Consider the following 24,910-nt stretch of genomic DNA (forward strand, 5'->3'; position numbering starts at 1 on the left):
TTAAAAAAAACGATGGGTTATAGCCCATGTTTTTTGAAAAATTGCGGAGTATTGCAGAGTGTTGCGGAAAAATTGCGGAATTGCGGAATGGCGAAATTTCGGAAATTGGAAATTGCGGAAATTGGAAATTGAAAATTGTGGAAATTGCGGAATTTTTAAAAATCCTCAAAAATGATGTGGAACGGCGTGTTATAGCATGCCGTGTCGTGTTTTAAATCCTCAACAATGATGAAGACTATAGCGATGACCTCTGAGTCATTCCAAATAGGAATCTGGAATATTATAAATTTGGTTTGTGAAGCAATCTTTCAAAAACTAAACATGCAATTACCTGCCAAAGTTACATGTATGCTTTCATCATTTTATATAGTAGGTATTTAAGATAAGATATATAAGATATTATTGATCTCTGGAGGGAAATGCAGATGCCATAGAATGGAGAATGAAACACAGGAGGTACAAGAGAGAGAGAGAGTCATAAACTATACCAAGATAAATTACAATGAAAGAAAAGAAAACATAAAATAAAATACTGACCTGGAGGTCCTTGTGGTATCGGTGTGCGCACACACACACACACACACACACACACACACACACACACACACACACACACACACACACACACACACACACACACACACACCAGAAACCACAGCAGCTCTATTTGGGGCACATAGCTTTTAGAGATGAATCAGCAACCATCACAGACATTGATGTAAAAAAAGGCATAATTTTAGATGCCTGTAAAGTGTAAACTAAAGTACACAAAAGTTTATTAAAACTGAAAAACTTCCAAACCAAATGTATCCCAACATAATTTGTACCTTGAGATAATTGCAAAAAAAAAAAATAGTCACATGCTCGATTGTACATAATGTCAAATCAACACGCAACCCACACAGGCGTTTTGAGTCATTTCCGTCAATTCCAAAATGGTAAACACAGTAATTTCCACCAGCCTCCCTGGCAAGACCTGTCATTCTGCCTCCACTGGTGGTACATTAGATGAGCTCAGAGATTAGCAGTACCTGAAGCATGAAGCCACATTTATACTTGCCTCGCATCGTGCCGCGCACCGGAAATATCCGATCTACAAGCTCGCAATGTGTGGACGCGCTGTGAGCTTGTAGATTGGCTACTCTCAGTGCATGACCCCGGCTTAACCGGATTATGTTATACTTTAGCTATTGAAAAATAGCAGCTCTACAAGCTCGGTGCCGCGCTATACATGCTTGTAGATCTGCTATTTTTGAAAAATTGTGAAAATGTGGCGCAAAGATTTGAATATATATTCTTTCAGAGCGAACATTTTTAAATCAAATCTTTGCTTCTGGGAGGTCCCTGGAACAACATATTTTCAGATGGTTTGAGAACGACTGACATGGAAACAGGTTTTTCAGAAAACTGGCATGATTCAGAAGACATTTTGTAGAATCATCCTCGGGTCTAAATGGGTTAAAAAGGAAAAATTAAATTAGTCGTGCTCACAATAATATACTAAGCGGACAATGCTGTGAACCGGTGTAATTTTGGAACCTTTATTGGAGTGTTACAACCACACAGAGGAACATTTACAATGTAATTTTCCTACCTGAGTTTCTCATCTTTGAATCACATGGAAAGATTTGGCTTCTCTAACACATACGGTGAAATGAGCTCCATCTACTCTGCACTGAGTTGTAGAACAAAACAAAGTAAAAAAAAAAAAAGCAAATTAATCTTGAACATAAAATCACTGGTTTACCTTCCAAGGTGCTTAAGTTGGGACATACTTGACAACCTGAGTCAAAAGTGTCTTTGTCCAAAATAGTAAAACAATTAAAACCTATTTATTCTTTTCCATATAGTACCAAAAAACACAAACCATTACAAAAGCAACTTGCATTTGACAGAAAAATCTCCACATTTATTTTATTTGTTAAACAAGTGTTGAACTTTACATCAGTCTTTAGTGACGGGCCCCTTAATAACATGTTTATATAATAAAAAGATAAGCTACAGTATACCAGTGCTGGAAAATATTCACAAATTTCCCATTCATTTTTTTTGTAAAGATTTCAATAAATAAAATGTCCAAACCCAGGCGGAGGAACTACTTTTATGATAAATAGAAACTTTATTGTCAAAAGTTTGTTCATTTCACGTGGCACTTCATTACTATGCCATGATTTCTGAAAAGATCTATTCCATTAAGAACTTTACAAAAAGAAAATACGCAATGCATAAATGTCTTTAATGAGGGTATTTTAATTTCCCCCTTTCTACTGAAACAAAATGCCACTTTGGCAATATCAAATGAAGGTCATTTCAATGGGCGATAGCTACTGTATGGAACTCATTAAGCAAAAGAACACTGTTCACAAGTGGAGAAAAGGTGAGTGGATGCATCTTGTACTGGTCGAGTCGCTCTTATTTGTCAGGTTTTATTCTCAAACTTTCTACCATGAATTATAAGTGTCTGAACCATGAACACGCTTATAGTTTTATGTGCAACTTTTACACAATAGTCTCTCAAACATTACATTTTAAAAGGTTTCTTCATATTTATGGTTTTCCCATGACTTTTTTTTATTTGTATTTTATGTTTTTATCTTACACTAGCAATACAACAAAATATATATTTTCGCCATTTTTCCGTGACAACAGTTCAAATGTACAATTGAGAAAATATAAGGCCAGGGGCTTGATTGCTAGTGGTTATACAATCCAAACTTCACGGTGATAGAGAGGGGAGCCAGGACCTTATATTCCTAACAACAGTCTGATCAGGAACATTCCCAAACAAAGAAAACTCCACATCCCGGGCCAACTGTGTCATTTTGTATATAATACAAAACAGGCTTCAACAACCAGGATGTTAGAGAGAGGGGGGGGGGGGTGTATGTACAACCTTTTGAACCAGTAAAACTGCTGATCTGATGATAACCAATAATATTTTTTCAAGATTTTTTAAAAGTTTTTTCTTTTTTCTTTTAGTTTTTTCTCCTTTTTTTCTTTTATAGCTTAACCTTTTCTCAATAATTCGACAGCAGCAGCACATTTAAATACATAGTTGGCTTGTCTCTTAAAATGAAATTCCACTCTGCATTTTATATACAGTTCTTCTTTAAAACTTTGCACTGCCGTCACCGTGCGCTTCAGTCTATCGGTCTGCCGGGCAGGTATAGGTAGGAACATAGAGTTATGTTTGGGGGGAGGAAAGGAAATTCAGAGAAAGAAAAACACTTCCCTGGCATCTACCAGAGCGTGTCCTGTATGAGAGGTCAGGCCTGCAACAGAAGGGGCGGACATGAGGAGAAGGGGATGAATTTAAATACATTTAAAGGCTCGTCACTAACTGCATCTGTCCTTCCCGTACATCCCCTTCGGGTATAGTGCCTTCCTTAGTGATGGGGATGATGTAGCTATCGCTGTTCCCTCGGCTAATCTGGTAGTAGGCCTGGAGCTGGTGTCCAGCCCCGAGGTTAGGCATGCTCTTGTAGTAAATGTCCTCACCTTCGCTCCTCTTGGAGGGGGACAGGTCGTCCATCGGCGCGTCCGGGCTGCTCTCGGGGCACAGAGAGTCCCTCAGGTTAGGCATACTAGTGTACAAAGAGTCTCTGTTGGGCGACTGCGGGCTGTCGTCGGGGCGCTCGGGAGTCGTCGTGCTGGCGTCCGGCATGTTCATCTGACCGACGTACTGCTCCACCACTCCACCGCCTCCGTCGGTCGTCCTCACCTTCTTGTGGGGCGCGTACAGGAGCGAGTGAGTCCGCTGGGGGATGAGCGGCGCCTCCAGCTCTCGCTGGTGCTGCAGCGAGAGGCCCGCCGGCAGCGCGTCGTCGCCCATGTGCACCAAGGACGACGCGTCGGCCACGATGGCGTCGTCTTCGCTGCTGCTGCCGCCGCCGCCGCCCCTACCTCCTCCACCAGCCACGCCCACCATCGTCACCTGGGGCGGAGCCCGCTCCGCGTGGTTGAGATGCATGTGGTGGTGGTGGTGGTGGAACGTGTGGTGGAGCGGTGGGTGGTGCAACGTGGAGGGCTGCTGCGGCTGCTGGTGGTGATGGTGGTGGTGGTGGAGGGGTGGGTGGTGCAGGGTGGAGGGCTGCTGCTGCTGCTGCTTGGGAGGAGGCTGCGATGGCTGCAGCTGCTGCTGTGGCTGCTGTTGGTGGTGGTGGTGGAGGCTCTTGTTGCAGCCGCGCAGGTTGTTGTGCACCAGCTCCGAGATGATCATCTTCTCAAAGGCGGTGTCGTCCAGGCTGAGGCCGCAGTCCATAACCTGCACGCTGTCGCCAAAGTCCCCGTTACGCAGCGAGTAGCTATTGTTAAAGTTACCATTTAGCGGTAGTGTGTCCATTGCACTTATATCCCTCACCGCGTTGTTGAGCGAGTGTCCTGGTAATACAAAAGAACAGGGGGGTTTACATACGTTGTCAACCAAAGTACACCTTTAAAAAGCTAAATAAATGTATCATAATAATACTAATATTGGGTGATGATAATAATAATAATGATGAAAAAGAGAAGTTTAATGCTGTTTAGGATGCAGTTTCACACAACAACTGAAGTCAAAGGAAGCCATGCTGCTGCTGTTGTTAGGCACAATCGCTTAGGTAGAGCAAACAGTATTATATTATGCATGCATTATATAGTGTGAGAAATCATTTTACTTTCTCATTTTGGGGCAGAATTATTTTGCACTTCTCCATTTTCTAAATGTCTTTCCAAAACACAAGGGCGTTCTACATTTAACTTCTGTCATGACCACAGTAGTGACAAAGCAATGAAAGTGATCCCAAACAACATTAGGAAACTGACTGGAACGGTCATGACCATCACGACACACACAGCAACGGCATAATGTCCACAGGACGGTCGCCACAAGCGGGCAAATTAAGCTACGACACCGAGAAGTTGGTTTTTTGGTTTCTAGTCAACTAAGTGTTTTTGATGTGATGAGGCAAAGAAAGGAGACGGCGGTGGAGGGGGTGGCGGGGGGGATAAAGATGACGGAGACAGAAAGGGAAAAGGAGTCATGTTTCAACACGCAACAGCCATCTTTTTGTTCTCACTACAAGGACGAGGGGGGAGAGAGAAGGGGGGTGGAGGTGGGGGGACGGGTGGGGGGCTCACAAGCTGCACTCCCACATCACCACACACAGCAGGTGCAAAGACTCACTTTGGACAACTCACATCATGTCTGTCTGCTCAGAATAACCGGTCTAAGAGTAGCTGATGTACAAAAGAAAAGTAAAATGATTTATTTGTAACATGATGAAAAAGAATCACTGAAAAAGGAAAACAACAACGAGAACTTAAAGGAAAAAACTCTTAGTGAGAGCAAGGATTCAGCAAATTAAACCGACAAGCAGTAAAAACACATTGTTTCGCTTTTGTTTTTGTTTTGTGGAATTAAATGTCATCGTCAATGCCATGTCTTTTTGTGGTTTTCTGTTTGTAAGGAGTATGGGAGAGGGCTTGGACGTTTGTTTGGTGGAGGTGGCGTTAATTGAGCTCGGGGATCATGCTGTTGTCTTATTGCTCGGTACACTTCCTTTCCATTAGTTGGCAGCTTGTGTATACCCGAGGCTGGCAAAGGTCAGCGCTCACCCACAGCCCGGCGCTTGGCATCCGTCACAGTGACAGTTCCCAGCGAGACCCCCGGTCACTGGCAGAACAGCTCAAAAGAATAACACAGCCGATGCAGAGGTCACACACACAGTCATGTTAGGAATTTTCTCTAAGCATGCTGGGTCGCACAAATCAGCAGCGAAAGAATAAATATCGGTTCGCGCGGTGGCTAAGGGCGAGGGTGAGAAACAAAGGATTGCGCGGGTGGAGGCGAGGGGTGGAGCACAGCACACATTAACTGGCATGCTTGCGGGCACAGCCGTGACACAAATTGAAAATTAAAGGGAGAAGGAGAGGGAAGGGATGAGTGTGGTTTACAGTGACACATGCTCTTGTCCTGGTGAAGTGAAATAAGTTAGTTTCACAGACAGGAGAGCAGACGTCACAGAGCTTACAGGAGATGAGAAGTGAAGGATGACCGCATGATCGTGAAAGGAGGGATAGAGGGGGGGCGGGGTCGTGGAGGGGCGAAACAGCTGTTACTATGGCGTTCATGTGATTTGTTTATGCATGCTAGGAGGCGATTTGGGTGACCGGGCAGGTGTTCTCTAAGAGGGTGTGGACAGATGAGCGGTGAATGTGGCTGGATGCTGAAACCGTGGCAGTGGGATCTAAAAAACAACAATAAACTAAATAACACCCCTTAGAAACATTCCTTCCCAATGGATAAAATCTCAGATAAAAATGTTTTTGTGTCAAAAGGAGAAGAGAAGTCTTGGTTTCTAAATCAAGACGTCAGATGCCTAAAATTAGTCTAAAATAGAATTGATGTTTTTGTTTGTTTTTTGTTCAGATTCATTATAGAATTTGGAGTGATAATTTTGTGAACCACTTGCCCACTGAGTGTGTGTGTGTGTTAATGGCCAAAGATAAAAACAAAATAAAACCAAGTGATTGTGCCATGGTACATTTTTCTCTTTTTTCAGGGGGGTTGTTTGTAATAAGCATGCTGAAAAAAAATTACATTTGATAGGCAAAGTAAGGTTTTACTCCCATACTTGTCTCTCTGAAGGTCACTATAGAGGGAAGCACAGGGGAAAGAGAAGATGCCATTTAAATATCCAAAATCGGAAAGCACATTCAAATCTTTACTTAAGAGCTAAAATCACACATTCTGCAAAGCTTTTCTATCATCTATTATCGGCAAGTAACTGTAAAAGGTTGCATTAAGCATACATTATTTGTAGTAATTTATGGATGTTCTTGCATCTTAACAATTGCTTTTAGGGGGCGAATTCTCTCAAATCACAAGAAATATATGCGACAACAAAATAGACCCCATTAAGATTATGCTAAAATTCAGGGGCATGAATTTTAATAAGCATTTAAGCATGTATTTAGACATGTATTTTGCAGCTTTGCAGGGCCATAACATGTGGTTTACATGAGATGTCCAGGCAGAATATGTATGTATCTCATTCCCAGCTTAATCATTATGTCCTCCTCAATGCCTTATAGTTTGGATAAGAACGGAGGGCAGATCGTGATGAATCGCAGAGGAACGCAACGCATGCACAACTATTATTGCTACAGAATTTGGGAGACAATGAGTCCGAGGGAAAGGAGATACACCCAGAACGTGCTGCTCTTGTCGAGGCCAGTGGCAGACAATTATTTCATGAGACAGATGAATAGAAAGAAAGAAGGAAAGAAAGAAAGAAAGAAAGAAAGAAAGAAAGAAAGAAAACAGGTAGAAATAAATAAGTTTGGCATTTAGGTGTGAGTGTGTTAAGGAGGCACACCTGGTGAGTTAAACACTGGAGCCGTGGGGGTGTTACACACGATTGTCTCGGCCAGTAACGTGTTATAGGGGTTGTTAGTGCCTTGTGGTCGAAGGAGAGGGTTTGTTAGTAGATAATTTCCCGTCATTCCTAGAGCAGGCGAGACACAGGAGAGGAAGGACAAGGAGAAAAAGAAGATCAGTCCTCTGGTCGCATCTGGTGCGGAGGTGTGTTGGTGGTGGAGAGAAAAAATAAATGTATGGAGGGCGCGGGTGGGAAAATAATAAAAAAAAACATTCACAAAGAGAGAGAGAGATACAGAGAGAGAGAGAGAGAGATACAGAGAGAGAGATACAGAGAGAGAGAGAGAGAGAGCAGAGCAGGACTTTCATTCAAAGTATTGAGTTTGCCTTTTGAAGGATGCGGTGTCAACTAAAGCTACCACCCCCAAAAATATCCCCGAACGAACGCTCAGCAGCTGCTGTGTAGCCCCAGAATAAGGTTACAGAGGCAACGAGGGAAATGCGGGCAGTCAGCTACTTCTGTATGAGGCAAAAACAGTGTGTGCCTTGACTCAGCTCCCTCACGGTCCCCATGCAACGCCGTGACAAATTGAGTATTATCTCCAACGCAAATTTGAAGTTAGATTTTTTTACACTTGTATGCTCAGTCGTTTCCATAGAATAGAGAATAAATGTTAACTGACCCATTGTCCTTAATTATTATTAGCTGCCGTTGCTGCTTTTAGCTTTCATCCGTTGTGTTTTCTTTTCTTTTTGCACTGAATATATATATATATATATATACACGATGGAAACGACGATGGAGGGCTCGTCTGAGGACGACCTAGAGAGATATATATATATACACACAGTATATGCACACCTTCCTCCAAATGAAACCTCCCAGTCTTTTCAAGTCTTCCCACTGGGCCTCAGACAATATGGTTTATCATCTTGAAAACAGGTAAAAAGAAAAAAAAACACACCCCAGCAGGGAGAGCAGCAGGACTCCTCTAACTTCAGTTATAAAAATATCAATATTTATCAAGAGAGGCTGTGGAATTTCTCCAGACACAGCGTTGTTGGCCAGGTTTTGTCTTTCTCGCAGCATTATTCATAGCTAAGTGTTGTTTGCTAGAGTTCTTCCACTGCCATTCATCACCTGCGTTAATCGCCATCTGTCATGCCAGGAGACAGTCTCCCAGGAAGTGTTTTAATGACAAGGAACCACATCCTGGTGATAGAGTCCTCTTTTAGTGCACTCCTCTCTCCTGGGTAACTGGGGCTCCTACACACCGGCAGAGTGATCAATACCCAACCTTTACATTTACAGCCCCGGCAGCGGGTCAAGAGTAATCCATCTTCAATGTTTATATTGATGTATTGGCCTGGATGAGAGGTAACCTCAAATTCCGGGGTGTTTCAGGGTTTTACCTCGCGGGAAGGCAAATGCGGCCAGGAAGACAGAGAGAGAGAGAGAGAGAAAGAGAGAGAGAGAGAGAGAGACACAGCGAAAGCAAGAAGAGAAAGTTTTAAGAGAAAGAAAAGAAAAAGATGGAGTCGCAGGGAGGGTGAAGTCAGACTACCTCAGTGTAACCCCTCTGGCCCTTGCATGCTTGGAAAGCCATTTTCAGAGCGATGCGGCAGCAGCAGTGAGCTGAACACCCTTAAGTAGGCCTACTCTGGGTCACACAGAGTTGAACATCATCTTCTCATCATCATATTTGCGCTGGAGTTAAATAATAAATGATAGGGTTTTGCTTCTTTTCATTTTTGAATTCTTGCCTCTCGACTGAACAGAGCCCGCCCGCCCCCACCCCTTGTGCTCCTTCATAAGGTCACCTTACATGCCAGCCAATAACAGGCCCTTTTTGGTGTGTCAAAGTGGACCTATAGGATATTTTCTCTAAAATAAATATATACTGTTGTTGTCCGCATTTCCCCTGAGCTGGGTGTAGAAACCTTGGACGGCAGGCACCTGAGGACAAACAAAGTCCACCGCCTCGCCCTCAGATTCATAAGTCTGACGGTTGACCGGTCCAGAATGACAGAAACACAAAGTATTTCAGGACAGGGATTTTTGTAATCCTGTTTCTGGCGGAATGGGGAAGCATGGGGCCCGGGCTTAAGATGTTTTTTTTTTTTTGCACACTGCTCTGTCTTTTCAAGCTTAGAGCATTCATTACAATTCCCAGGGTGTAGGAGGATCCTCTATGGCTGTGCTGAAATCATTGGAACTTGGAAGGAGCTGGTATTTTTAGCCACATGATGAAATGAGTGGTGTTAGTGTATGTGTGTGTGCATGTGTGTGCACAGTGTATGTGTATGTGCGGGCACATGGTGTCGTGTGAAGAGAGATGAGGTGTGAACTGACCTTGGTTAAGGGTGGAGGTGCTGTTGATGTCACCTGAGATAAAGGAGGACTCAGATTGCTTTCTTACGGTGTCATTCCACATTCTCCTGATACGACTCTGTCAGGTCAACAAGGGACACGCGTTAGCACTCCAGCACGCCTTGCTTCTCCTCTCAGATCAGCTTTCATTAACTTTTCTATAAATAAAGAATGTACCGGGGTTCCTGCCTCGCTCCGTACTTTGCCCACTATTATACAAAGAGTTCTGCTAATGCTAGTGATACTACATTTGGCCGTACGCTGACACTGTATAGGCAGTAGAGCATCAAAAGATTACTTTCGTTGACTCTTCAATGACTACTTTTAGACAGACGAAAGTCAATCGTGGCCTCAGGGGATGCAAAGGGAGTGCAGTGCACCATAGGGTTGAACGCTCACTTTCTGGGTATCTCTATGGTAACAGTGAGACTTTGGGAGGTATCCCTTCCCTCAAAGAAAATAAATAATTCCATTTGCCTTTTTGTTTTTTGGAATTGAGCAAACATGATTTAAAAAATGTCTGAGTTGCTTACTTTAGAAATGTGCTTGCAAAGGCTCTTGATATAGTGCAGTAATATTTCCCATGCACATGACGTTAGTGAGAAACAAAAAAGATAAAAGCAAGTGCTAAGGGGAGGAGAGCAAGAAAAAAGGCTTTCATGCAGTACAGCAGATGCTGCTTGCAAAATGTGGGAACCATACCTGTGTCTCTTGAGCTATCTCTTCCTGTCTGAAAATGCTAAATAATGTCTACGGTATCTACTTCTGTGTCATAAAATGTACAAAATTTAAAGTAATCTCCTCAGAGTTTGGCATCCTTTATTATCCTTTAGCGCACTCAACATTTGTTGAATACCGGTCTTTACTTCCAAGAGAAATCAATGTTAATTTATTTGGTTTCCTCTTGCAGCGGAAGAGACAAAATGCCCTTCTCTGATAGCGTTGAAGCAGTAGTATTGGATGCACTTGTACTTTATTGTGTTCGGTTAATAATACCTTAATAAAACACTGATTCTTAAATGCATACAAATAATTTGGAGAAGTAATGTCTTTTTTTTTAACACTGAATAAGACCTTACTTGCCAAAATGTCTTCCTTAAACTTATAACAATACTAGTAATTCCACACTGAGGCTGAGAGTGCCTGTTTCAATGGGGACAGAAGGAGCACTGAGAGTGCTCTCTCTGCCTGTTTCAATGGGGACAGAAGGAGCACTGAGAGTGCTCTCTCTGCCTGTGTCAATGGGGACAGAAGGAGCTTGCTGGTCTACCTGTGTACCAGACGAGTAGCGAGCGCTGGTCCTCGTGGTGGAGGTCTTTGCAGAACTGTGTGAGCTCTCCGTGGGCAATCCCCCACAGCAGTACGTGTGGCGGAAACACTTGCTGTACTCTTTGCGGACCTGCGTGGGCAAAACGGTAAGGCTGTTGACATGCAATTCCTTTTTCCGCCCCCTCATTCACAGAGTTCACAGAGATCTTCAGGCGAGACTAATGTTGGTATTATTGGCGGATGTGTCTAGGGATGGGGAACGGAAATGTTCGCATCATTTCAGACATTTACAAGAAATTCTACAGATCTGTAAGTAAGGAGCTTGTTTAGATCGGCTATTTTCCCTATTTTTGTCACTGACGATGACAATTTCTGACAAAATATAAAACAAGTGCCTAAGTGTTTAACCCATTAAAACCCGGGAAAGCATCCGTGTCATTTTCGATTTTAGCGTCGTCTATTCAAATACTTTAGATTTTCTTTTAGCACAAATCATACGGGGGTCCACGTCCAAATACATATCATTTTGGGGGTTCTTGGCATGAAACAGTTTGAGAAGGCATTTGTAGAACCGGCATCAGGTCTTAATGGGTGCGGACAGCCTTCATGCGGGAATGAGTGGAAGTGGAAATGAGCCGAAGGTCAGTGCGTGGACTCGCCTTTTTCTGGAGGAGGCAGTGGAAGATGAAGATAAACATTCCTTGGAAGGCGTTGAATATGGTGAAGAGGTACGCCATGACCACCGACGCCTCGTTGATGAAGAACAGGCCAAAGGACCAGGTCAGACCCAGCAGGCAGAGCAGAGCGAAGGCACCCAGGACCCAGGATCTGGAGGGAGAGGACAGAACCCATCAATGTTCTGACAGACAGACAGAACCCAGGACCCACCCAGGACCCACCCAGGACCCAGGATCTGGAGGGAGAGGACAGAACCCATCAATGTTCTGACAGACAGACAGACAGAACCCAGGACCCACCCAGGACCCAGGATCTGGAGGGAGAGGACAGAACCCATCAATGTTCTGACAGACAGACAGACAGAACCCAGGACACACCCAGGACCCACCCACCCAGGACCCAGGATCTGGAGGGAGAGGGACAGAACCCGTCAATGTTCTGACAGACAGACAGAACCCACCCAGGACCCACCCAGGACCCAGGATCTGGAGGGAGAGGGACAGAACCCGTCAATGTTCTGACAGACAGAACCCACCCAGGACCCACCCAGGACCCAGGATCTGGAGGGAGAGGACAGAACCCATCAATGTTCTGACAGACAGACACAAAGCAAAACAAAACAACCCGACTGTTCTGTGGTGTTATCGGGGGTAAATTGACCGAAGAGGAAAACAGGAGTAAACCAATGGAAAGAAAAACACTGAAACATCAACTAACAGCCAGAGGGCCCTCCCACACTCTCCCCCGCCATCCCCTCCTCATTCCACCACCACCCCCCAAAACTCAACCTGTCTGTCTACACGTCCTGGAGTCAAAACAAACAAGACAAGACAAACTTGCTGAAATTGCTTGCTGAATATTACAATAGTTGTATGACACAATGCCGTGCCTAACGTAACGGATGATCTTTTGGGACATGCATGTTCAAAAGAGGCATCTGAAGGGTTGAGCGTAAGGTCTGTGGGATTGTCCATTAGGGTCAAGTCATTTCAACAAGTCTAAACAGCATGGCGTGATTGTTTATAGTGAGAGTGTGTTGACGTCTGGGGAGCGAGGGAGTGTGTGGATAGAGTTAGAGGGGGAGGGGGGGGGGGAGGATTCATTCTCCCCCAACTGGTGTGTGAAGGTCCTGGGGATCCTTCAGACACCAGCAGAGGTCAAGGGGTCAAACTTAGTTCAAACACACAACACCAACAGCGGACTGCGAGATGGAGGTTATGGAGACATTATGGACGTGAGAACGAGGACAGACTGAATGAGCAACACTCAGACCTGAAGCAATGAAATGTAAACGGTACAACCAGGAGCCAGAGAGAGAAAGACGAGAGAAATCAGCTATACGCTGAAGAGGAGACCGCTGGGCAACATGTCCTTACTTGATAAACGGTTTATTATCTTCATAGCTAGAGAGCGAGCATGATAAGCGGGAAGAGAGAAACACAATTAGATCAGAACGCATCACAGCGTGGGTTAGTCGGCATTTAAGTGAGATATCTTCAAGTTTGATCCAGGGAAAATTACGGGAGGCAATGAAATTATGGGGCTAACAAGGACCGAGTGTCGTGTGTTTGGCTGTTGATGATTCAATTACAGAATAATGTGTAAAGCATTCAGTCAGAGCAGGCGCTTGTCTGCGGTCAAATTTGCATTTATGCTCTGCGTGGGTGGTGCACTGTGGGTAATATTATCTGAGATGTATAGCAGAAGCTTACCCGGGCAAATCGGTATTATAGTAGCCGTCACAAACGCGATAATTACTGGTGTGGATGACAGAACAGAGAGAGAGAGACAAGAAGAAAACGAAAGGAGAAGAGAAACGAGACGGTGTGGGTTAGCTTTCTCTCGTACATGCAACATGCAATGACACTGGTGCTACAGTATGTCCAGTTTACAACCAGGACATCTCTGGTACAAACAACATAAAGCCAGCAAAACAACAGACACTAGCGATTTCACACACTGAAGATTCCCTGTTTTACTGTGTCTATAGCTATATAGCAGTCATTCCCTGTTTTACTGTGTCTATAGCTATAGAGCAGTCATCTGTTTTACTGTGTCTATAGCTATAGAGCAGTCATCGGAGGGGAAAAGGCCATCAACCTTTCTGTTCTGATTGCAATTTCACCAGTGTGCTGCTAAGCACACATCGCGAAAACACATTCATTAGAAGAAATGAATAATAACAAACCGCCAGCAGAAATAGCCAAACCACTCCCCCTACACAAATTGGGAGTTTAAATGCGTAATATAACGGTGTAAATGGCTACCACAGAGCCACGCTATTGAAACTTTGAACAACAAACCAACCCCCCCAGCCCAGCCCAGCCCAGCCCAGGCGCTGAAACACATTCCTTGATTTGTGGCAATAAATATTGTTTTTCCTGAATACAAACATTCCGCAACAGCGGAAAAACACTTGCTCCCCCGTTCCCAAAGCAAAACACTTTAACAAATGTTGAGGCTACTGACAAAACCTACTCTCGTTAGCAGAATGGGGGCGGGGTGGAGCGGGGGGGGGTAGGGTGGTGTCAGTGGAAAGCGGTAGTGGTCTGGCTGCCAGTGGCATATTGGTGAAGAACTTCTTTTCCTAGACTAAAAAGGGTGCTGGGAACTATAAAAGAGGCTTGACTGGTTCCAAGGGGAGAACACACATGGTAGCACTTCCCCCTATATACCCCACCCTGCAGGCCTAACAACGCATAGTTAAGTCGCAGACTTAAGAGTGGTGTGTGTCATGCCAATGCAATTCTGTGGTCAGCGGCTTGGAGCAACACAACAAAGGACTTGAAAGACCACTCACAAAGTCAATGTTGTCATCATTACAGCTCGGTCATGCCATAATTCTCATTCTAAAAACCACCGGCCCCTTGTATAAAATCCGAGATCTCTGGAGTCAATTGGAATTCCTCTGGTTAAATGTTCTGTCTGGACAATTTAAATTTCAACCAGAGGGAGAAAGCAAGATATTGTAATGTTGCTGACAAGGGGTTGTCTGTTAGTGAAAGTAAAATTAACTGGAGATGGGGGAATAAAAGGATTTCCTGTCATCGAATGTTATCAGGTCAAAAACATATTATCTCCAAAATGAAGGGAGCCAATGGCTTGTGATTGTTTGTTGGGGCAGTGGCAGAAGGCAAATAACATATTGGTTCGTCCTTATGCTATTTCAGGAATGCACTTTCTTTCTACTGGGCTCCGGTAGCGAGGAAGTCAAACAAGAAATGTTTCACTCTGTGCGAGGCAAAACTTTTCTTTTTGTGAGTGAGGCGTTTTCAAGGCATTGTGTTGTGTGGTATTCTTCTTGTGCGTTGGGTAGACAATGTATTTTCAATAAGTATGAGAATGTGGAGGTGGGGTTACTTACTTGATATTCTCCAGTCGGCTGGAGTCAGGTTTCAGTGTCGTAGAGTGCTTCACCATCTTGTACATTGTGATGACCAGGAAGATGAGATTGAGCTGTCAAAACACAAGTAATGGCACAGTTTATACATGAAGATAAATGAACCCAAGGAAAATGAGACAGAGAAATAAGAGACCGAGGGAGTGAGGGACAGAGACATAGAGGTGGGGGAGAAAAAAAAAGAAAGATAAACTGTTAATTTGTCTTTAACTATTAAAGACAAATTGCCTTGGAGTTTCCACTCGCCTACAGACTAATCCAATAAGCATCTATTGTTTCTGCCGGACTCAGACGGACCCGACTGGCGCCAAATTTAGTGTCATTCTATATCAATAAGAGCATGGAGATGCATTAAAGTCCATCAGAAACCCAGCCACACACACAACAGTCTGGCCATGTCAGGGGGCAATGGAAAGTGAGGGGGGGGGGGGGAAACTGGAGACCCTCTTGTTGTACAAAACAACTGCATATCGTTTTATGCACATAGTGAAATATTAGGATGTAAAAGGCTCGAGAGAACTGGTATATTTTCTTGGGAAGACAGACAGACAGCAAAGAAATAAATAAAGAAAGAAGAGAGGTGGGTACGAGCGATAGAAAAAGCTAAAGAGAGTATAAGAAATCAAGAAAGAATGGAAAGGGAAAAAAAGATTTATTCACATACAGCTTGTATTTTCTTGATTTAATATTGTATTAAACCCGAAGAGAGTGAGTGAAACACATCAGGCTGAGAAAAAGATACAACGTTGTATTTGCTCTCACCTTAAAAATCAATAGCTAAATGTAGAGACTTGTGGGCTGAATGGGCAAACCAGGAGCCTCACCAAATAATTGCATTCAAAAGCATTTTATTCTGGGAATAACAAGTCTCTGACAAGTAACTGACTGCATGCACTGCAGTATACACACTCAAAACCACACCGTGCTAAACCAGCCATGCAACCATAGCATCTGGGAATACCTACTGTAGATATCTCATAGGAGGAGCAGATATTGAAATATACTTAATATAGTGTACACATTACAACTGTCCTCAGCTGTGTAGTACATTAACCAATTTCCGTACCTATTTTGGGCAGGTCATTACACACAAAATAGACATACTGTAGGTGTACTTTTGAACTTACACTACAGTATCTAGTAACTAGATGTACTATTTCTGAAGCGCGACGCCATTGTACGACAAAAAAACTAAAAGTGGCAATACATCTTGTGTAGTAAAGAAACTGCAAATACACAAAAAAAACTAAAACAAAACCAAAATCTCCGCAGGGAAGCCATATTGATTTAAAATGCTTGTTCAAGCCACAGCCCCGTTGAATAAAGCATTTCGATCATGGCATTATGTTATCCTTGGAAAAACAAAATAAATAAATGTAAAAGCGTTGCCGCGGCTGTATGAGGCCATGGGATAAATGAACGCCTGGACCCCAGAGGCCACGGCCCGTCCACTCAACGCTCACCGACACAACATTCCCTGCATTCTGTCCAACTTTCTGCTATGAAAGGGACGTCAGAGACAGGGATCAATACATCACTGTAGTCTCCCCTCTGATCAACTGGTGGAACCACCGCTCACAATAACACACAGAAAAAAAGATCATGATGATGAAGAAGAAAAGAAGATGAAAGGTATAGGAGGAGACAGAAATAATCCTAAACGGGGCGCGGGTCCTTTTATATCTCAAACACACCAACGGATGCGGTGCTTTGTTTTCACAGCCATCAGCCATTATTTCCATCAGCCTCCTCCTCCGTACGAGTCAGACAGACAGCGGGGAAGGAGGGAGCTAGGTGATGTGTGTGTGTGTGTGTGTGTGTGTGTGGGGGGGGGACCATGTTGAAAGGGCAGGACGGGGTGAGGACTTTCTGAAAAAAAGAAGAAATCCCTTTACCACAGCCTGCAGTGGTGACATGGATCCAATGAGACAGAGGAGGGGGACACAGGGCTTTAAAGAGACCTAGCAGCATGGCACATGTTCCCGCCCCCACCCGACACACTCTCTCGGCCCCTCCCAGGGGAACCCTGGTTACCTTGCTCTGCAAGAGCAGAACTGCTGCCATGCCATGTCTCTCTCTCTCTCTCTCTCTCTCTGAATCATCACCGCAAGCCATGCAGAAGCACCTTGCCACAGTGGGACCGAGGAGAAAGCTTTTTCCGAAGTGGAGTGTGTATGTACGTGTGCGCCTGCATGTTGAGTGTGTGTGTGTGTGTGTGTGTGTGTGTGTGTATGTGTGTGTATGTGTGCGTGTGTGTGTGTGTGTGTGTGTGTGCTGTGCAACATGCTGAACTCCGGGTGAACCGGCAGGGTGGATGAAATATTGAAGGTGCAGATGGAGCTGTCCGGATGACAAGAACTCCTCGCGACGTGTCATGATCCAGGAGGCCGTGCGCTGAAGCCTTCTCAGGCATACTAATGGCTTCCCCCACTCCCCCCCCCCCACAGCACCACCACCACTCATTAGTTCCATGTTCCACCTTCATAGAGCTAATACCCCTCTGTGCCCCTCAGAGACACCGAGGGAGACGGGAGGGGGTGCTGAAAGCCACAGCCTGCGGCCCGCTTGCTGCTTCTCCTCTGGCATTTAGCCACTTAAACCCTATATACTCCGTCCAGCGGAGTCCCCCAGGGCTCCATCCTAGTTTTTTTTGCTCTACAATCGCATCGCTGACAAGTCGTGAGCTCGTATAGATCGGCTATTTTTCCACTCCCCAAAGAATAGGGAGGCTAGCGTTCAAGTTGTTAACCCATTCTGACCTGAGATCAGATTCATACGAGGTTTCCACTGGACACACACTGGTCTGATTCACCCATTCTGACCTGAGATCAGATTCTAAAAATGTCAGTCGTTCTTAAAAATAGCAGACCTACAAGATCGTAGCGCGCCACTCGGTGGCGCGCTATGAGCTTGTAGATCTGCTATTTTTCAATAGCTAAAGCATAACATGATGGGTTCAAAATGGGTTCCCGTTCAGAATGGGTTAAGGCCAGTTTCAGCCAGAAGATTTCTTTTTTTTAAAAGAAAATAAATTGAGAGATGAGAGTGGGAGGGACGAAGATCATGACCAGCAGTCAACAACAGCGTCATTTTGGAGCGCTCTTCTCCCGAGCCCTTCAGAAAGAGAGTGTTTGTGTCGAGTGTCGCTCAGGCCAGGCAGGCGTGAGCTGAGCTCTAGACGAGGAGGTAATGGCGCGTGGAGTCACACAGTGCCAGATCAATTCAAAAGCATTGTTATTTAGTTTTTCTCCTTCATACTGTATGCTGCCGTTTTCCTGCCTTGCTATTCCTCTGCTGCTCCTCTCCCTCTCTCTGTCATCGACAAGGACAAAGCCAATTTGTCGAGAAACGCAGGTCACGGGTTGTGTGTGAAGGAACCTTGCTCCTGGAGCATTCCCCCGAGATGCCCTTTTCCACTGTGCTTTGTGTTTTCACTTTCAATAAGTTGCTAAAACAGTATAAAAAACAGCATGGGGCGCGTTCATGGCACGGCTGCGCTGCAATGCCCCAGGTCGCCGCTGCGAATCCTCATTTCTGTGGCATATTAGCCGTGCCTGTTCTACAACACATCAGCCTCTTGTGGGGGTCACGGTTCTATCCTCTCAGGTCACTGCCACGGGGATCCCAGCCGTCAGCTCCAGCAGCACAGACGCATTTTTCATGCAAATAATTTGCGGTGGCGGTCGGATGGCGTGATTGGAAAACAACAAGGAGCCAATTTGGAAAGCGAAAACATATTCCATGGGTCGGCTGACGGGAGCATTCACCGAGACAGGTAAGAAACCGTAGAATAATGACTTAGTATATATTTGAATAACGTTAGCTCGTCTTCAATTATTTTTAACCAGAAGGGTTTTTTTTCTCCTCCATCTCTTTCCATTCTATTACCACGCAGATATATCAACGGCCATATTTAGATCTTTACCGGGAGCGAGAGAGAGAGCCCGCTGTGGTCAGCTGGTGGTCTGCTGCTCTAAAGGAGACACATTGTGGACTCAAACCGTCCCTCGCCAGCAGGCTTTTCAATGTCAGCTCAGCGCTCACAGGGGAGGTCACCACGTCCACAGTATAGATATCAGCCATTAACCCATTCTGGGCGGGGACACCCTTTTGGTGTTAGCATCATGCTATGCTTTAGCTATTGAAAAACAGCAGATCTACAAGCTCATAGCGCGCCACCGAGTGGCGCGCTACGAGCTAGTAGGTCTGCTGGGGTGCATACTTAGTTTAGACTAGTCATTGGTTAGACATGGGTTAAGGTTAGGTTTAGGTGTGCTGCCCCGTGGGAGGTTAGGTTTATGGGTGAGGGTTTGAGATAGGTTGTAGTTGTAGGACTAATGACTGGTATAACCAATGACTAGTCTAAACCAAAAAACTGTCTAAGCTAAGTACTGCACCCGGTCTGCTATTTTTGAAAAATCGAAGAACGACTGACATAGAAACATAGCTTTTTCAGAAAACTGTCAGGATGTAGAAGACATGTTTAGAATCTGATCTCAGGTCAGAATGGGTTAAGCTGGATAATGACCACGCCGCCGAACAAATATGGCCCCGTCCTCCGTTAGCACAGGCGGGGCAAAGCAGGACTCAGACGGCCCCAGTCTGAGAAACACCACCTGCCATTTATTTTTTCTCTTTTTTTCCCCCTTCCTCCCAGAGAGGAGGCGAGACTCCCCCAGGCCCAGTTCCTCTCAGCCCCTCGGATGGAGTGCAAGATAATAATGTCAGGACCAGTAAATAATTGCATGCTTCAATGGCACATATGTCAATATAATATGCTGCATGTCCTTCACCCCCCGATGGTCCTTGACCAAACAGAGACGTTTGCTTTCTACCTCTCCCTGACAGCGTCCTGTGCTATTTACCGCTGAAGGAGACATACATACGTGCACAGCACACACGCACACACAACACACACACATGCGCAAGCACGCAAACACGCCCACACTCCCACGCGTGAGTGCACACACACAGGCTGATACAGAGAAGAACTCCACACACAATCTCGGCTACAATCTGCACGTTGCCATCTTATCTATCGCTGTACGATGCGCACCGGGAGAGAATTTCTAGATTTCAAAGATCATCTTTTCTTGTGAAACGGCAAAAAAACCAAATTGGACTATACCTCTGACTTGATGGCACACATTTCATTTTCAGTCAAAATAAGAATACTTCAAGGGGAAATGCACAATGAGAATACGCTTATAAACAGAGGCTCACTCAGGTAGCGAGAGGCAATGACAATGTGATTATCTTTGGGTGCAAGAAATACAATATATAAATACATATAATAATAACATCACTGAAAACATTTTCAGCAGATTGTAGCATAATAATAATGAATTGCATTTTTATAGTGCTTTTCCAAGTGCTCAAAGTGCTTTACAACGGTTCATTCATTCATACATTGGGAGGTGAAGCGGCGAACAGTCGACGCCAGCGTCCTCACTTCCCACATTCACACACCAATGGTGGCATTAAGCTCACACAGACCGACTCATTGGAGGCAATGTGGGGTTCAGTGTCTTGCCCAAGGACACTTCCACATGTGGACAGGAGGAGGAGCCGGGATTCGAACCGCCGAACCCAGGGATCATTGGACGACCTGCTCTACCTCCTGAGCCACAGCCGCCAGTCTGACCTGTACACCAGTCTGACCTGTACACCATCAGTCTGACCTGTACACCATCAGTCTGACCTGTACACCATCAGTCTGACCTGTACACCAGTCTGACCTGTACACCATCAGTCTGACCTGTACACCATCAGTCTGACCTGTACACCATCAGTCTGACCTGTACACCAGTCTGACCTGTACACCAGTCTGACCTGTACACCAGTCTGACCTGTACACCAGTCCCTTCTCTCTCTCTCTCTCCCCCACCTTGTCTGAACTCTGGCCCCTCACGCTCAGGATGAGAGAAAAACCAAACAGAACCAAGCCAAACAATAAGGATAACGTACCATGATGATGAAGGTGACGGGTCCTATGAAGCTCCATATGAAGTGATTGTCCACTCTCAGCCAACACCTACAATGGAACACAAAGACAAGCAAACCCTTCAGTTCTGTCACAACACACAGAGCATCCCCATAACCCCGCGCTCCGCAGAGCAAATATTAACAGAAGGAAATTAATCCTGGGCCAAAAACATAACCCTATGACCCCCGACACAGAGCAGACAATTTTCATTCAATAATCAACTAAAAAAGAAAAGAAAAAAACTCCCACAAGAGTTGAACATTAACATGGTTAACGCAAAACAATTGGAAGGACCCTAAGTAGCCCGGCCTGCTCGCCCGGTCTTAACTCAAACATAGCCATTAATCTAGTGTAAAAGGCTTTTCCTGCACTGCCTCTCTTTAAGAGAGCATTTACAAACAAGAGGTCACTGGAGGGTCTTTGAGCAGAGAGGTATTAATGTGGCTGTGTCTCTCCACACCAACCCCCCTTCCCCCCCCCCCCCCCCCCCACAAAACCACAGCGTTAGGTCTTTCAAAATGGACATAAAAAATTGAACAGCTGCCCATTCCAGGCAGAGGAGCTCAAATGTTTTGGTGTAGCCTCCCGGGACGGAGATGTAAGACACGGACGCAGGAGGAGTGATGAGTGGGCCTTCTATTCAGAACAGAAGACCCACTCATCATCACAGTGTGGGTCAGGTAAAGCCCCACACAGCGCCAAGCGTCTGGGTTTTACATTCTGCATGGTGCGTGGTATTAATCTAGAACAGCAGGTTCTCAAACATTTTCATGTCATGTTTTGGATCAAATTAAAATCTATTTGGCTCCTGTGGACCGCCGCCTGAAAAGAGTTTGTGCGCTAGCCACTAAGGACCCCCCACTGGAGAAGATTTGTCAGCATTTGCCAAAATGTCTAAAATAATTGCAGAAGAAATAAAATAAGGCAAAAGTGTTTCAACTGCTCCTCCCCCCCCCCCCGGACCCCACATTGAAAACGATGAAGAACAAGAACTCACGCTTTCTTCGTGCCGTAGCTCCTGTAGTCGATGGCCGCCGAGACGCCCACCACGATGGCGGGGAGGAGGTACCCGGAGACGTAGTAGTACTTCTTCCGGGAGTATTCGCTCTCGAAGACCTCCACCAGCATGAGGTACAGCTGGACGCCCTCCAGACACATCCAGGAGAACGAGGCCAGGAAGAAGAAATGCAGGATCCCGGCGATGATGGAGCACCCGATCTACAAACAGAAGAAACAGGGCTTCATGAAGTTAAAACAATAATGAGCTGAAGTAGGAAAAAAGATTTAGGCACACATTTAAATTGGAAATGTTTGGAATTGCTGCTCTGGCACGAATATGAAGAACATGGTGTAGAAGCCAGTATGCATGTGACATCATCATCAAACCCAGAAGTTACGCAGGAATGCCCACTGAGTGGCAAAAAACTACTTTCTGGCCTTGACAGCCCTTACATCAAAACAGAAAAGTCCTATCTTGATTGCATTAAACAACGTTAAAACAATGTTAAACTCACTTTGCCACTCGATCTGTCATTCACTTTATGCATGCGCATACCCTCCATTGCTCGTGTGGATCACAGTTCCCACCCCTTGCATGCTAAAACTGGCATTCTCAAACAAAGTAATTTGAAGCTTTACACGACTTAATGAAATAACCAAGGCCAATAAGGTCATTGAGCGGTTAGTCCACTGTGTTCAACAGTATATGGAGAGGGTCTCCAACCACAGTAAATATTATGGTATGACATGGATGATTCTGTGCAATGATGAGGAGTCCCGAGTCCCCAGCTGGTGTTTGTTAGCTAATCCGCACCCTCGCATCTGCATTATAAAACCTGGTTCCGTGGTCCAAATACTGTAGATGAAACTATTAATAACAACAGAGCTTTGAGGCTACAGTAAGTGGTGGTACTGTACTCTAAGCCAAAGTGAACATATTAAAAGCCACTTTTTATTCTACCCTCATCTCATGCAATCATCTCAATCTTTTGAAATCCCACTGAAAAGAGTGCATTGTTATATTTTTCGAGTACTGCACTTTCCACTCCACTGTAATTTAATGCAGTTCAGTCAAATTGCATTAATAATACGATACAGCCTCCACAAAGCCTCCGTTTAAGTCCCGGTCAAACTTTGCCACAACACAGAAGCAATTTAAACAATAAAATCTATTGTGAGGTTTATTGCTGGATCGACCCATTAAAATTTCTAAAAGTAGCAGATACAAGCTGTACATCTGCTATTAACAGAAAAAGAAAATAAATATAGTGTGACTGAGAAGTTGAACCACTGATTTAGAAGGCATTCGTAGAATCTTAATGGGTTAAACCACCCGCCCCCTATTTAGCATGTGCATTGAATCTCTCTCCACTACAATACTCTCAATGAGAACAGTTAGCAACGCGAGGCAGTGAATGCACCAACAGAATCTGAGCTAGCCATTCATGCAGTGCCATTAAAGTGACAGAGGATAAAGGAGCTATCAAGTGAGCACCATGGCCCTTTAGTAATCAATATAGATGATGCTCCCTGACTCGTGTCATGTCAGGAACGGGAAGGGTTCGAAACAAACAACACACTGAGACTCATCAATTTCACATCGGAGAGGAAGGCTCCTTTGTTTTGCTGTGCAGGGTGGAGGGGGTGGGGGGGAAACAAACGAGACAGGTTTGGGGGGGGGGCAGGGAATAAATCAAAATCCAAGATCAATAGAGCAGCAATCGTTCCCGGGCCGCTTACCCTGGGTTCCGTCATATCGATACCAATTAGAAATATTAACTCGGCGATGAAGAGATTGATGCACAGGTTCTTGTGGATGGTGTTGCGGTCGCTCTGCAGACCCCGGAAGAAGCAGAAGGTGAAGATGCTGATGGCGAGGCAGACGAGGGACACCACGATCCCCACGCGAGTGATGACACCGAGGAGCAACTCGTGCACTCCATCTTTACCCTGCAGGGGGGGGAGGGGGGGGGGGGGGGGTGGGATGAAGGATGGACCAAATTAATACGCTGGTTTGTCAATAGGAAAGAATTGAGGGTTTCCTGGCGCGCCCACTTGTCAGGCCGCCGTGCACGGCTGTGGAAACATTGCCGTTGTATTTCACGGAAAGGCGCCTGGAAGTAAGTGATGGGCGCGCCGTTAATCAGAGGTGCTGAGGTCCATCCCTTCAGATGACACTGATCAGTTGAGTGATAGAGGACACAAGTCACGGCGAGGAATTTAAAGCAGGGCTGCGGTTTTCAAATGAGATGCTGTACAGTGCACTGTAGGTATGGCTGGTATAGGTTAAAATGCTAATAGCAAAATGAGCTTGACAATGACTCGTATTAAAAATGGAAAAATCTCTACAATGTAACATCATGCTACGACACTACTATGAACCAGAGGATGACGATGTTTTATGTATTTGACCAAGTCCTGGTACCATTATGTAAATGCTATTTCATCATGAAATATCCAAACATCTACATATTAAGCACATATTCATGTGCTTGTACATTTGGGTTTCTGGTGTGCATTAACAAATTGATGGCACAACCCAGTCTGTTTGTGGGTTGCCTAGGTCAGAAGTGTTTTTTCGTGCAAAACAAATGCTTGCAATGGATTCAGAGTCATGAAAACCCCCTAGTTTGAACCCTCACATGATACCTAAAGCAGAATGAAAATGTGTACATGTTGCCTGCATTTAGGTTGTTATTAAATGGTACCCCAACGTTCAGCAGCTGTCACAGATTCTCCTTTTAGGGAAACTGAATTTCAGTCTTTGTGAGACGTGTTACTAGACACTTTACAAACACATTGGTGAAGAAATGTATTGGTAAGGAATTTATTCCCAGATGTTATTAA

At 44.9% G+C, this 24,910-nt stretch overlaps 1 protein-coding gene across 5 annotated transcripts in view; it reads right to left on the reverse strand.

Moving 5' to 3' along the window:
* Nucleotides 1–1,527: 1,527 nt before the first annotated feature.
* The window catches only part of adgrl2a (adhesion G protein-coupled receptor L2a), a 146,673-nt gene continuing 123,290 nt past the window's right edge, over nucleotides 1,528–24,910 (reverse strand). For 3 of the 5 annotated variants that reach the window (XM_080771092.1, XM_080771093.1, XM_080771091.1), the window contains 8 exons: nucleotides 23,804–24,013; nucleotides 22,062–22,282; nucleotides 21,046–21,112; nucleotides 15,043–15,134; nucleotides 11,660–11,828; nucleotides 11,002–11,130; nucleotides 9,714–9,810; nucleotides 1,528–4,380 (listed from right to left, as the gene is read on the reverse strand). In XM_080771092.1, coding sequence (XP_080627218.1) covers nucleotides 3,323–4,380; nucleotides 9,714–9,810; nucleotides 11,002–11,130; nucleotides 11,660–11,828; nucleotides 15,043–15,134; nucleotides 21,046–21,112; nucleotides 22,062–22,282; nucleotides 23,804–24,013 — 2,043 coding nt within the window. In that variant the 3' untranslated portion in view covers nucleotides 1,528–3,322. Of the gene's footprint in view, nucleotides 4,381–5,164; nucleotides 5,218–6,580; nucleotides 6,633–9,713; nucleotides 9,811–11,001; nucleotides 11,131–11,659; nucleotides 11,829–15,042; nucleotides 15,135–21,045; nucleotides 21,113–22,061; nucleotides 22,283–23,803; nucleotides 24,014–24,910 lie in introns of all 5 variants that reach the window. The other 2 variants (XM_080771094.1, XM_080771095.1) reach the window with 2 other exon arrangements.

The sequence above is a fragment of the Protomyctophum bolini genome (assembly GCF_963924005.1).
Source record: "Protomyctophum bolini genome assembly, chromosome: 8".
Classification (NCBI taxonomy): Eukaryota; Metazoa; Chordata; class Actinopteri; order Myctophiformes; family Myctophidae; genus Protomyctophum; species Protomyctophum bolini.